The sequence below is a fragment of the Salvelinus sp. IW2-2015 genome, linkage group LG6.1 (assembly GCF_002910315.2).
Source record: "Salvelinus sp. IW2-2015 linkage group LG6.1, ASM291031v2, whole genome shotgun sequence".
NCBI lineage: Eukaryota > Metazoa > Chordata > Actinopteri > Salmoniformes > Salmonidae > Salvelinus > Salvelinus sp. IW2-2015.
Window position 1 is genome coordinate 19,336,191 of NC_036845.1, and position 13,245 is coordinate 19,349,435.

General features: G+C 42.0%; 1 protein-coding gene across 1 annotated transcript in view; it reads left to right on the top strand.

Moving 5' to 3' along the window:
- The first annotated feature begins 3,118 nt into the window (after positions 1 to 3,118).
- Positions 3,119 to 13,245, top strand: part of LOC111965272 (ER membrane protein complex subunit 2) — a 58,497-nt gene continuing 48,370 nt past the window's right edge. Inside the window, exons 1-2 of the mRNA XM_023989353.2 lie at positions 3,119 to 3,207; positions 7,609 to 7,722. Of these exons, the coding sequence (XP_023845121.1) occupies positions 3,168 to 3,207; positions 7,609 to 7,722 (154 nt within the window). The 5' untranslated portion in view covers positions 3,119 to 3,167. The remainder of the gene's footprint in view (positions 3,208 to 7,608; positions 7,723 to 13,245) is intronic.

Sequence of the window (13,245 nt, forward strand, 5' to 3'; positions counted from 1 at the left end):
TCAAGCACCTTGTTTTATTGCTAACAAAGGTTGGCATTGAAAAATGAAACATTTCTCTCACACTATTGTTGAATTAAAATGGAAAAGTTAACTCCACTAGACTGCTCAACTACTAGGATAAAGTCAAGGACATCTGAATTCACCTTCAAGCCTCATACTTAATCAGGGATTTAGTTGATTTTGTACCTCTAAAATTGACCCATATCTTGATGGGACATTTCATACCTGCCTAAATTGCAGTGGGTTACTTGTGGGTGAACACACCTGGACACACATGGCGAATGAGTCTTTTGAGAGTCTTCTCTTGCCTGGTGATGTTAAACTTGTTTAAATTGAATTTAATGAGAAAGAACGGTGACATTAAATTCAATCCAGCAACACATAATGTACTGCATGTGGTAATACACTACTCTACTATGAGCAATCACACTACTACACTAGGTGTCAGGGGAGCCATACATCCTGAGCTTCTAACTGTGTGAGTAATGTCAATTACTTGTGCGGGGGCTGACATTGAGCTGAATATTGTTCTTGGCATTGAAACCTAGGGAGAGGGAGTGAGAGAGTGAGGTAGCTAAATTGTGATGGGCCACAGTTTTCCCGCTCTGGGCCTCTCGCGCAGGCTAAGGGTGAGGTCAAAGGKTGCTACGGAGAGGAGATCATCAGAGGCAACGTGTGCTGAAGTCATCTGTATGTAGAGAGTGATTCTCAGTGAGCTGAAAGCAACTTGGTCAGACATGGGTCGTAGTCAGCTTTCAAAGCAGACACAGCACAGCTGGCTCCAGAGGGTTAAGCCCAAACATTGTTGCTAATTGCATCTGTCTTCATTTCCCGCAACCGGTGACACCGGTGAAAAATAAAGAAAAGGCTGGAAACTAACAGGAACCGTTTCAAAACCGCAGAGCACCTAAACGCCACATCAATTTTCAGGCCGTAACTGTTCATTTTAGTGATTGCCAACTCTGATTGCTTCTGTCAGAAATCAAAATATAATGCCTGTGGAGTGTTTCTACTGTAAGCTTGTCTTTTTGAAGACAAGGAAAGGCGACTGAAAGAAAAAATATATATACAGTGGACAAAACATTATGAACATGTTCTTTCCATGACATGGACTGACCAGGTGAATCCAGGTGAAAGCTACGATCCCTTATTGATGTCACTTGTTAAATCCACTTCAATCAGTGTAGATGAAGGGGAGGAGACAGATTTAAGAAGGGTTTTTAAGCCTTGATACAATTGAGACTTGGATTGTGTAGGTGCCAGCCACACCGGTTTGTGTCAAGAACTGCAACGCTGCTGGGTTTTTCATGCTCAACAGTTTCCCGTGTGTATCACGAATGGCCCACCACCAAAGGACATCCAGCCAACTTGACACAACTGTGCGAAGCATTGGAGTCAGTATGGGCCAGCATCCCCGTAGAACGCTTTCAACACTGTGTAGAGTTCATGCCCCGACGAATTGAGGCTGTTCTGAGGGCAAAAGTGAGGGGTGGGGTGCAACTCAATATTAGGAAGTTGTTATTAATGTTTTGTACACTCGGTGTATTGCCTGTCCCATGTGCCGTATGTGGGGCTCTCGGAGCATGAAAACCTACGTAAGCAGCAGTCAAGGAGCACAATTTGGGTTTTCAGAACGGTTGCTATTGATCTCTCCTCRTTGTGATATTCTAGCTGAGTGACCCTCTCCAAGGTAAACAGCAGCCGTATATTGAGATTTAATCATTTTTSTTTCACTACCTCCAGATACACCTGTATCTCACGCTGCCAACGTTAAAGACAGCTTGTTAAACCTGTGCACAGTACAGAGGTCCTTTACCATCATGGCCTCATCCGCTGAGTCAGGCCCCACCGTCTTTTCTGGTCGTTGGTGCGGGTCGGGAAGAGAGCAGGGCCCTGGCAGAGAAGGGAAGGCCCTTTACCCCGAAGGACAGTGTTTGCTTGTTTTAATGTGGTCGCCTCAGTATTTTGGTTTCCAGCAAAAACCCAACCATATATCAACTGACTGCCATGTGCAGACTTGAAAATTAYAAGTCCATGGATCGTTTGAGCTGAACGTAAGGTCAACCGCACATAATGTTATTTTTTGTATCCCAGACAGAGATGATGACATTTTATAGTCCTCTTGTGCACTTGTACTTGCCCAATAACAACCATGCTCTGCCTTTATACAATGGCAGTGTCCTGTAACAAAACATAGTCCTGTTGATCTCAGACAATAGAACAATAACAGAGTATCTACATTGCAGTGAGAGGTATTGGGGATGACATCAGGATTCTGAAATGTTTCTGTAAGTGAGTTTGTGTTGAGTCCACCTCAACAAGTGCGTAATGTGGCAGAGGAGTGTGGCTTGTAACTTACAAAGTCAAYGACATGGGATCGACAGTCAGAGGCCCCTTGAGAGGGAAATCAAGAAAAGAAAGGGACAAATGTGCTTTCAACAAACAAGTCTTCCACTCCTGACATTCTGCTTAACCTACTTAAGAAGAAAATGAATTACACAACTAAGCATGAGACTATGAGACTATGACCCCTTTCCAGTCCTCCCTGGTAACAACCACAAATCTAACCAGGCCTCATGAAAGCTAGGTGTAAGATGAATATACATTTAGCGTGAGCAGCGTTGCAGAGCTCGGAGACCTAAACCTCTGGAGAGGGCTAGCGTTACGATTCAGGGCCTGTTTTGTGGTCAGTTGGAACAAGGTCATTTTAGGCCCAGTTACATAAATAATAACTGGAGGCAGTGTGTTAATCAGCGCTGTCAGATTGAATACCTGGGTATGATGGGGGGAAAGGGTCAGAGCAAGTGCATGCATTGCTTTTGTTTACATCTAGTCCTACATCCAGCACTGTCATAACTCTTATGCTAACCAGTCTGTTATGATTAATCTTCTAATTTCTATAAAAAACTGACAGTTTACACCCCACCACTCAATCACATTAAACTCATGTTAATAGCAGAATAGCAGAAAAAACAATAGAAGCAGCAGAAATATTAAAGTACATAGAAATTAATAAAATACATTGAACATGTCTCAAAAATATGTTTGACTATTCTCGAGCTTGTACGTACATTTGTTTTACACTATTCAGAGTGTAAAGGCTCAGTGAGCAGAAAGAAACAAGCCACACCCAGTTCAATGACGTTGAACCTGTGCTGCCAAGAAAGATGGCGTCGGTATCAGAAATGTACGATGTAACCTGGGAAGGTAAACACAGACRATTAAACGTTTTAATGTACTTTATGACTGAAAGGGTGCTGTTAAATCTTTGTATAATTCGACGTAGTGCATTTTAACTATCGTTCGGGGGATGTAGCTGCGTATGTCCATCTCATCAAGCCAACTGCTAACTTGTTAGCTCAGCTTGCTAACACGAGAGCCACTTGGCTAGCACATTACTTCTGCCTATCTTTCTTATTTCATTTTTTTTTTGCGACGTTTGCTAGCTAACGTTAAGCATTGATTAATCTGTTATTGTTGACATTTTGTATCCCATTGTCGTAGYTAACAGTCCACAGCATGTGTGAGTTTTCAAGGATACACAGCAGGCTAAGCTAGCTAGCCAGCATAGGTACCTAACGCCTGTCAGCTGATTATAACTAAGTTAGTTAGCTACCTGCTGTCATTGTTCCGCCTCATTAGATGGCTTGCTAAAATACACGGTCTTGCAATGGATACTACTAATAGGCAGGGAAAACCTGTTTTGGTGATTTCTTGTCCAKCATCAAAGTAAATCACAGCACGTTTTTGGAATCTTTCAACAGTTACCTGATTAGCTAAGTACAATGCCATTGGAAATTGTTGTAAATGCAATTTATGTACCTAAAACTGACATTTAAAATTATGCTGTAGCTGCTTCCTGTTGACTAGACATATTGATAATTAGCATATTGCCAAAATACTGTTTTAAAGTGTCCAAATCAATATGCAGAAACAGTTTGTGTGGATTGCCTTTGGAAAGTATTAATTTCCCTTGAGGTGCGTTATTTGTAACTTATTTTGTACATAATGTTTCTGCCACTGTCTCTTATGATCGAAAAGAGCTTCTAGAAATCAGGACAGTGATTTACTCACCTTGTATTCACATCGGCGTTAAACTAGACGTTGGGCCGATGTGCTTAGGATATATTGTGCATCTCTAGTACATACCCCAACAAGAAGCCAAGGATTACAGGCAACATCCGCACTGAGCTAAAGGGTAGAGCTGCCATTTGCAAGGGGCGGAACTCTAACCCGGAAGCTTATAAGAAATCCCGCTATGCCCTCCGTCGAACCAGCAARCAGGCGAAGAGTCAATACAGGACTAAGATCAAATCGTACTACACCGGCCCCAATGCTCGTCAGATGTGGCATGGCTTGCTAGGACTAACACATCCCTCTRCAACTGGATCCTGGACATMCTGACAGGCCGCCCCCAGGTGGTAAGGGTAGGTAACAACACATCCGCCACGCTGATCCTTAACATGCGGGCGCCTCAGGATTGCGTGCTCATTCCCCACCTGTACTCCCTGTTCACTCATGACTGCATGGCCAGGAAYGACTCCAACACGATCATTAAGTTTACTGATAACACAACAGTGGTAGGCCTGATCACCAACAACGATGAGACAGCCTATAGGGAGGAGGTCCGAGACCTGSYTGTGTGGTGCCTGGACAACTTCCTCAACGTGATCAAGACAAAGGAGATGATTGTGGACTACAGGAAAATGAGGACAGASTACGCCCCCATTCTCATCGACAGGGCTGTAGTGGAGCAGGTTGAGAGCTTCAAGTTCCTTGGTGTCCACATCACCAACAAACTGCCATGGTCCAAGCACACTAAGACCGTCGTGAAGAGGTCACGACAATGCCTATTCCCCCTCAGGAGACTGAAAAGATTTGGCATGGGTCCTCAGATCCTCAAAAAGTTCTACAGCTGCGCAATCGAGAGCATCCTGACTGGCCGCRTCACTGCCTGGTATGGCAACTGCTTGGCCTCTGACCGCAAGGCACTACAGAGGGTAGTGCGTACGGCCCAGTACATCACCGGGGCAAAGCTTCCGGTGATGTAATGGCTTGAGTCAATAAGTATTCATCCCCTTTGTTATGGCAAGCCTAAATAAGTTCAGGAGTAAAACTTTGCTCAAGTTGCATGGACACTGTGTGCAATAATAGTGTTTAACATGATTTTTTAAATTACTACCTCATCTCTGTACCCCACATACAATTATCTTACAGATTMAACCACAAAGACMWGGGAGGTTTCCCAATGCCTCGCAAAGAAGGGCACCTATTGGAAAATGGGTAAAAAGAGAAAAAAGCAGATACTGAATATCCATTTGAGCATGGTGACTTTAAAACAGTTACAGAGTTTAATGGCTGTCATAGGAGAAAACAGGATGGATCAACAACATTTTATTTACTTCACAATACTAACCTAATTGAYAGAGTGAAAAGAAGGAAGCCTGTACAGAATAAAAAAATATTASGAAACATGCATCATGTTCGTAGTGCCAAACGATTAGGGCTTTTAGAGTTTGATTATAAAAAAATTATCACATTTCGGTTTTGTTTGTTTTTAGACTTTAAATTCACTATGCATTATGTGGGTTGAATTCTGTAACAGAATAAAACAATTAATTAAACTCCTATGATGGTAGTGACTGCCCATTACTGCTTACCACATATTAACCATTTATTCACATTACATTGCTTAAAATATTTCAGTTGTGTATATTACATGTGTTTTATTTGATGACTTTATTTATTTTCAAGTCATCTCATCTCTATAGAGCTGCTGCTTATGCTGTCTGACAAAATCACTTTTTGTAGTTCTTCAAAGTAAATAAGGCATACTTTTATGACAGCTGAATACCAACTATCAATCACTTAGATCAGGTATTATCAGTTAGAGAACTCACAAAGCAGCAACTGYGCTTTATCACCTCACRATCGCGCATTCTTCTCTCTTCCGTAGCAGGCGAAAAGAAACAGGATGCACAATGGATTATGGTCATTGTTGTTAATTACCACTTTTTATGTGCTAAACTATGTAGAATATGGGACTGTTGGAAACTACAACTTCCTACTACATCACACAGTTCGGGCTTGGTCCGATTATCTCTAGAGAAACTGTGCGATGTACGCAATGAGCTCACAGGAAAAAAACAAATGTAAAGTAATACTGCAACAAATGTGGCAAAGTAATTAATTAACTTGTCCTGAATTCAAAGTGTTATGTTTGAGGCAAATCCAATACAACAGATTACTGAGTACCATGAACCGTACTTTAAAGCATTGTGGTGGCTGCATCATGTTATGGGTATGCTTGTAATCGTTAAGGACCGGGGAGTTTTTCAGGATAAAAAGAAACAAAATGGAGCTAAATCGTTGTCAGATTTTCTGTTTGTAAATTCAGTGTTTCGSTCTCGGAGCGTACACTGGACGCTCTGGCTGAGTAGGGTTGATCCGAGCGTTCTGACCTCACAACGGCAGTCAAGCACMCAAGCTAACATTGGCTACTTCCAGACACAAATGAGAATCTCACTGACCATTTTACTCGCCCTAGCAGACCTGGTTAGGATGTTATCCAGAGCGTTGGTAACTGTGCTGCAGGCAACAATTTKAATTGTGCTTTACCGGCGTTTACTGACGTTTTACCAACGTTTACTGACACCGGCCATATTCAGCGGGTGTTGAGCGTTCGTAAATTCATCAGTTATTCTGTCGGAATAGATAGCCAGAGTGAATTTATGAACACACCCCTTGTTTGGTCAGCGTTGTGTCAAGTCACTCCAGTTCACACTGACTGTGACGTGTGCAGAAAGTAGCCCACCACTTTATCCAACTGATCTGTCGATAGCGCCTGCTAAATTTGGGTCATCAATGTTGTTGAGAAAAGTAGCAAAACTTTTGTAGTTCTCGATGGCAAATGTTATATCTTTCAAAAACGGCACGGTAGAAAGGACTGTCACAGCTCACGTTATAGWCAGAAGCAYGCTACATGGCCGACCAATCCAAACTTGTCTCCAGGCATGTCCAGCCCATCCATTATCTCAGCCAAACTAATTGAACAGTCCAGGTGTGCAAAGCTCTATAGGCTTACCCAGAAACACTCACAGCTGTAATTGCTGCCAAATGTGATTCAAACATGTATTGACTCAGGGTACTTATGTAATCAAGATATATATATATTTTTTTATTTTTCAACATTTTACAAAATGTACATTTTTATTTTGTGTTGATTGTTGACAAAAAAATGACAAATCCATTTTAATTCCACACAATAAAATGTGGAAAAAGGGGTGTGAATACTTTGATGGCACTGTATGTCAGGAACTAGTAGGTAGCCCAGATTTTAGAGAGGTGTACCAGTAACCAGAAAAAGTGTGCACTGAACTGCGTACTAGAGTAGAGGGCTGCTGGGTCAGGATCATTACCATCCACTACCTTTGTGCTATTGAGCAAGTTAACCCAATTGCTCCAGGGGCTGGTGGTGTGCTGCTCACTCTCGTGTGTGTGTGTGTGTGTGTGTGTTCGCTCTACCTGATTCAATATGATGTTATATGAAAGCATGTCATTTTTATATTGCCTGAATCCTGAGAAATGTTTCGATAATTGTGTTCACAGAAATGAGAGACAAGCTGCGAAAGTGGAGGGAGGATAACCACAGAAACAGTGAGCAAATCGTGGATGTTGGTGAAGAATTGATAAATGAGCATGCGTCCAAACTTGGAGATGACGGTAAGTGCATTAAATCAAGAGTCACGTCAGACCAATTTCTAATGCTGTTGTAGTGGGCAGAATCTCTTTGTACACAATGATCCACAACACTAGCCATCCATCACAAGATGTTTGGGAGACACGGACTTCATTCGTCAATTTGGTTCCATTCTTGATTTACWTTATTAATTGAAGAAAAAGTAGCATTATAATAGGAAGGATGTGAACTACAGGTCGACCGATTTAATCGGAATGGCCGATTTCAAGTTTTCATAACAATCTGTAATCGGTATTTTTGGATGCCGATTAAATGTTTTAAATGTATTTTTATTTAACTAGGCAAGTCAGTTAAGAACACGTTCTTATTTTCAATGACGGCCTAGGAACGGTGGGTTAACTGCCTTGTTCAGGGGCAGAACGACAGAGTTTTACCTTGTCAGCTCAGGGATTCATTTTTGCAACCATCCGGTTACTAGTCCAACGCTCTAACCACCTGCCTTACATTGCACTCCACGAGGAGCCTGCGCGGCAGGCTGACTACCTGTTACGCGAGGGCWGCAAGAAGCCAAGGTAAGTTGCTAGCTAGCATTAAACGTATCTTTTATAAAAAATAATCAATCTTAACATAATCACTAGTTAACTACACATGGTTGATGATAYTACTAGTTTATCTAGTTTGTCCTGCGTTGCATATAATCGATGCGGTGCCTGTTAATTTCTCATTGAATCACAGCCTACTTCACCAAACGGGTGATGATTGAACAAGCGCATTCACAAAAAAAGCACTCGTTGCACCAATGTGTACCTAACCATAAACATCAACGCCTTTCTTTAAAATCAATACACAAGTATATATTTTTAAACCTGCATATTTAGTTAATATTGCCTGCTAACATGAATTTCTTATAACTAGGGAAATTGTGTCACTTATATTTGTGTCACTTATAGTCAGGGTATATGCAGCAGTTTGGGACGCCTGGCTGTTTGCGAACTGTGTGAAGACCATTTCTTCCTAACAAAGACCGTAATTAATTTGCCAGAATTTAACATAATTATGACATAACATTGAAGGTTGTACAATGTAACAGCAATATTTAGACTTAGGGATGCCATCCGTTAATWAAAAAACGTAACGGTTCCGTATTTCACTGAAAGAATAAACGTTTTGTTTTCGAAATGATAGTTTCTGGATTTGACCATATTAATGACCTAAGGCTCGTATTTCTGTGTGTTATTATTTAATAATTAAGTGTATGATTTGATATAGCAGTCTGACTGAGCGATGGTAGGCAGCAGCAGGCTCGTAAGCATTCACTCAAACAGCACTTTCGTGCGTTTTGCCAGCAGCTCTTCCCTGTGCTTCAAGCATTGAGCTGTTTATGACTTCAAGCCTATCAACCCCCGAGATTAGGCTGGTGTAACTGATGTGAAATGGCTAGCTAGTTAGCGGGGTGCGCGCTAATAGCGTTTCAATCGGTGACGTCACTCGCTCTGAGACCTTGAAGTAGTTGTTCCCCTTGCTCTGCAAGGGCCGGGGCTTAGCTTCGAGGGTGGCTGTTGTCGATGTGTTCCTGGTTCGAGCCCAGGTAGGGGCGAGGAGAGGGACGGAAGCTATACTGTTACACTGGCAATACTAAAGTGCCTATAAGAACATCCAATAGTCAAAGTTATATGAAATACAAATGGTATAGAGAGAAATAGTCCTATAATTCCTATAATAACTACAACCTAAAACTTCTTACCTGGGAATATTGAAGACTCATGTTAAAAGAACCACCAGCTTTCATATGTTCTCATGTTCTGTGCAAGGAACTTAAACGTTAGCTTATTTACATGGCACATATTGCACTTTTACTTTCTTCTCCAACACTTTTTGTTTTTGCATTATTTAAACCAAATTGAACATGTTATATTATTTATTTGAGGCTAGATTTTATTTATGTATTATATTAAGTACACATTTAAAGTGTTCATTCAGTATTGTTGTAATTGTCATTTATTACAAATAAATAAAAATATCAAATTGGCCGATTTAATCGGTATCKGCTTTTTTGGTCCTCCAATAATGGGTATCGGTATCGGCTTTGAAAAATTATAATCGGTCGACCTCTCATGTGAACTTTGATGTAGCCTAGACGTATGTGATGTATAGTGTTTTCAGGCATCAAAGACATACACAAAGCCAACATTTACAGTCAGGCAGCATGTTCAATATAGACAACATTTAGTGGCAGGATGGGAAATTAATTAATAGACTGTATTCTCAGTCTAACAGAACATGCAATTACTACAATCTAGATTTAATATAGACTGCTATGGTTTGTGGTTTCACTGCAACATGATTGCTAGAACAGGTTGTACAGTAGGCCTATGACTGATTTGGTCTTGTCACAAGTTCTCTGCTCATGAAAACAAGGTCATCAATCTCTTAAATGACTGGTTGTCCAATGATTAATTAATTCAGTATGGAATCAAGGAGTACTGACTGTTCTTTTGTACAGGCATAGAATAACAGGGAACCAACCTGAGCTGATGATACTGCTGGAGAGATGATTAGGCCTGTGTTATGCTGCGAAGACATTGTATACATGTAGTCCTTTACTCAGTACTTTTTTGAAGCACATTTGGCAGCGGTTACAGTCTCGAGTCTTCTTGGGTATGACGCTACAAGCTTGGCACTCCTGTATTTGGGGAGTTTCTCCCATTCTTCTCTGCAGATCCTTTCAAGCTCTGTCAGGTTGGATGGGGATCGTCGCTGCACAGCAGGTGTCTCCAGAGATGTTTGATTGGGTTCAAGTCCGGGCTCTGGCCGGGCCACTCATGGACATTGAGACTTGTTCAGAAGCCACTCCTGCGTTGTCTTGGCTGTGTGCATATGGTCGTTGTCCTGTTGGAAGGTGAACCTTCGCCCCAGTTTGAGGTCCTGTGCGCTCTGGAGTAGGTTTTCATCAAGGTTCCCTCTGTACTTTCATCCGTTCATCTTTCCTTCGATCCTGACTAGTCTCCCAGTCCCTGCCACTCAAAAACATCCCCACAGACTGATGCTGCCAACACCATGCTTCACCAATTGACGGTGCCAGGTTTCCTCCAGACATGACCCTTGGCATTCAGGCCAAAGTGTTCAATCTTGGTTTCATCAGACCAGATAATCTTGTTTCTCATGGTCAGTCTTTCGCTGCCTTTTGGCAAACTCCAAGCGAGCTGTCATGCCTTTAACTGAGGAGTGGCTTCCGTCTGGCCACTCTACCATAAATGCATGAATGGTGGAATGTTGTGGAGATGGTTGACCTATTGCAAAGTTCTCTGATCTCTACAGAGGTACTCTGGAGCTCTGTCCGAGTGACCAGCCATGGGTGGGCCTTGTAGGTGGGCCAACGCCCTCCTTGGCAGCCAAGCCCACCCACTGGGGAGCCAGGCCCAGCCAATCAGCATGCGTTTGTCCCCACAAAWGGGCTTTATTAAAGACAGAAATTCTCCTCAGCTATCCCCCCCCCAGACGATCCGGTTGGACAAACTGCCAAATTCTCTAAAACGACATTGAAGGCAGTTTATGGTAGAGAGATTGACATTCTTGTGGCATTGTGTTGTGTGACATCTGCACATTTTAGAGTGACCTTTTTATTGTTCCCCAGCACAAGATGTGTGTGATCATGCTGTTTAATCAGCTTCTTGATATGCCACGCCTGTCAGGTGGATGGATTATCTTGGTAAAGGAGAAATGCTTACTAACAGGGATGTAAACATGTGAATGGTGGTGTGCTCAGCCCTCCATTTCCTGTAGTCCATGATCAGCTCCTTTGTCTTGCGGACATTGATGGAGAGGTTGTTGTCCTGGCACCACACTGCCAGGTCTCTGACCACCTCACTATAGACTGTCGTTGAGGGTGATTAGGCCTACCACTGTTTCGATCAGCAAACTTAATTACGGTGTTGGAGTCATGCACTTCTTCTTGTAACTCTTTTTGGAGCATTGGTAACGTGTCTCGCTCTGGCACTTTGAATGCCTAGTTCTCGCCTCGGAAAGCTTACACTGCCCACCCAAGACACCACAATATTGATACCTATCTCATGTAATTTGATCGATTTGTTTGTCAAAATCAATTTGTGGACCGGGAAAGGGTCTGTTTGGGCCTCAATACAGTGCCTTCAGAAAGTATTCACACCCCTTGACTTTTTCCACTTTTTGTTGTTTTACAGTCTGAATTTAAAATTGATTCAAATGTGATTTTTGGGCACTGGCCCAGACACAGTAACCCATCATGTCAAAGTGGAATTATGTTTTTCAATAAAGGCTGAAATGGCATGAGTCAATAAGTATTCAGCCCCTTTGTTATGGCAAGCCTAAATAAGTTCAGGAATACAAGTTTGCTTAACAAGTCACATTCAGTGGCAAGGAAGATATGTGAACCATTGGTCATAACATTTTATCTGATCTTCATCTAATTCACAACGTTAGGCAAACACAGTCTGCTTAGACTAAGAACACGCAAACAATTATGATTTCATGTTTTTATTGACCACACCGTGTAAACATTCACAGTGCAGGGTGGGAAAAGTGTGTGAACCCTTGGATTTAATAACTGGTTGACCCTCCTATGGCAGCAATAACCTCAACCAAATATTTTCTGTAGTTGCGGATCAGACCTGCGCAATGGTCAGGAGGAATTTTGGACCGTTCCTCTTTGCAAAACTGTTTCAGTTAAGCAATATTCTTGGGATGTCTGGTGTGAACCGCTTTCTTGAGGTCATGCCGCAGCGTCTCAATCGTGTTGAGGTCAGGACTCTGGGCCACTCCATATTTTCATTTGAAGCCATTCTGTTGTTTTAACTTATTTGTTTTGGGCCGTTGTCCTGTTGCATCACCCAACTTCTGTTGAGCTTCAATTGGCGGACAGATAGCATTATGTTCTCCTGCAAAATGTCTTGATAAACTTGGGAGTTCATTTTTCCGTCAATGATAGCAAGCTGTCCAGGCCCTGAGGCAGCAAAGCAGCCCCAAACCATGATGCTTCCTCCACCATACTTTACAGTTGGAATGATGTTGGTGTACTGTGCCTTTCTTTTCTCCACACATAGTGTTGTGTGTTCCTTCCAAACAATTCTACTGTAGTTTAATCTGTCCACAGAATATTTTGCCAGTAGCGCTGTGGCACATTCAGGTGCTCTTTCTACGGAGGCAAAAATGACATTGTCGAAGTTTAAAATGAAGAGAATGGAGGGCTAGAAATGTAATGTTTGGAAAATATTTGGTGAAGTGGTAAGAGGATGATAGCAGTGCCAGCTATGTTGTGTGATGATTTTGAAGCACTATACAAATTCAACAGTCACAAGATGGGACTTCAAATAGGCCTATGGCATGTCAAGGAAACTGTGGTCTACTGTTTAAATGTGTTGAATGGAAACTGAAATCTGGACACTGTCTGTAAGTCTATAACCTCGCCACATAGCCTTATAACTCGTGCAGAATTAAGCATTTCTTGCAGGAAAATTATACACCAAATGTAGGCAAAATTTGAACTTGGGAACAGGAGTGAGAAATATGAT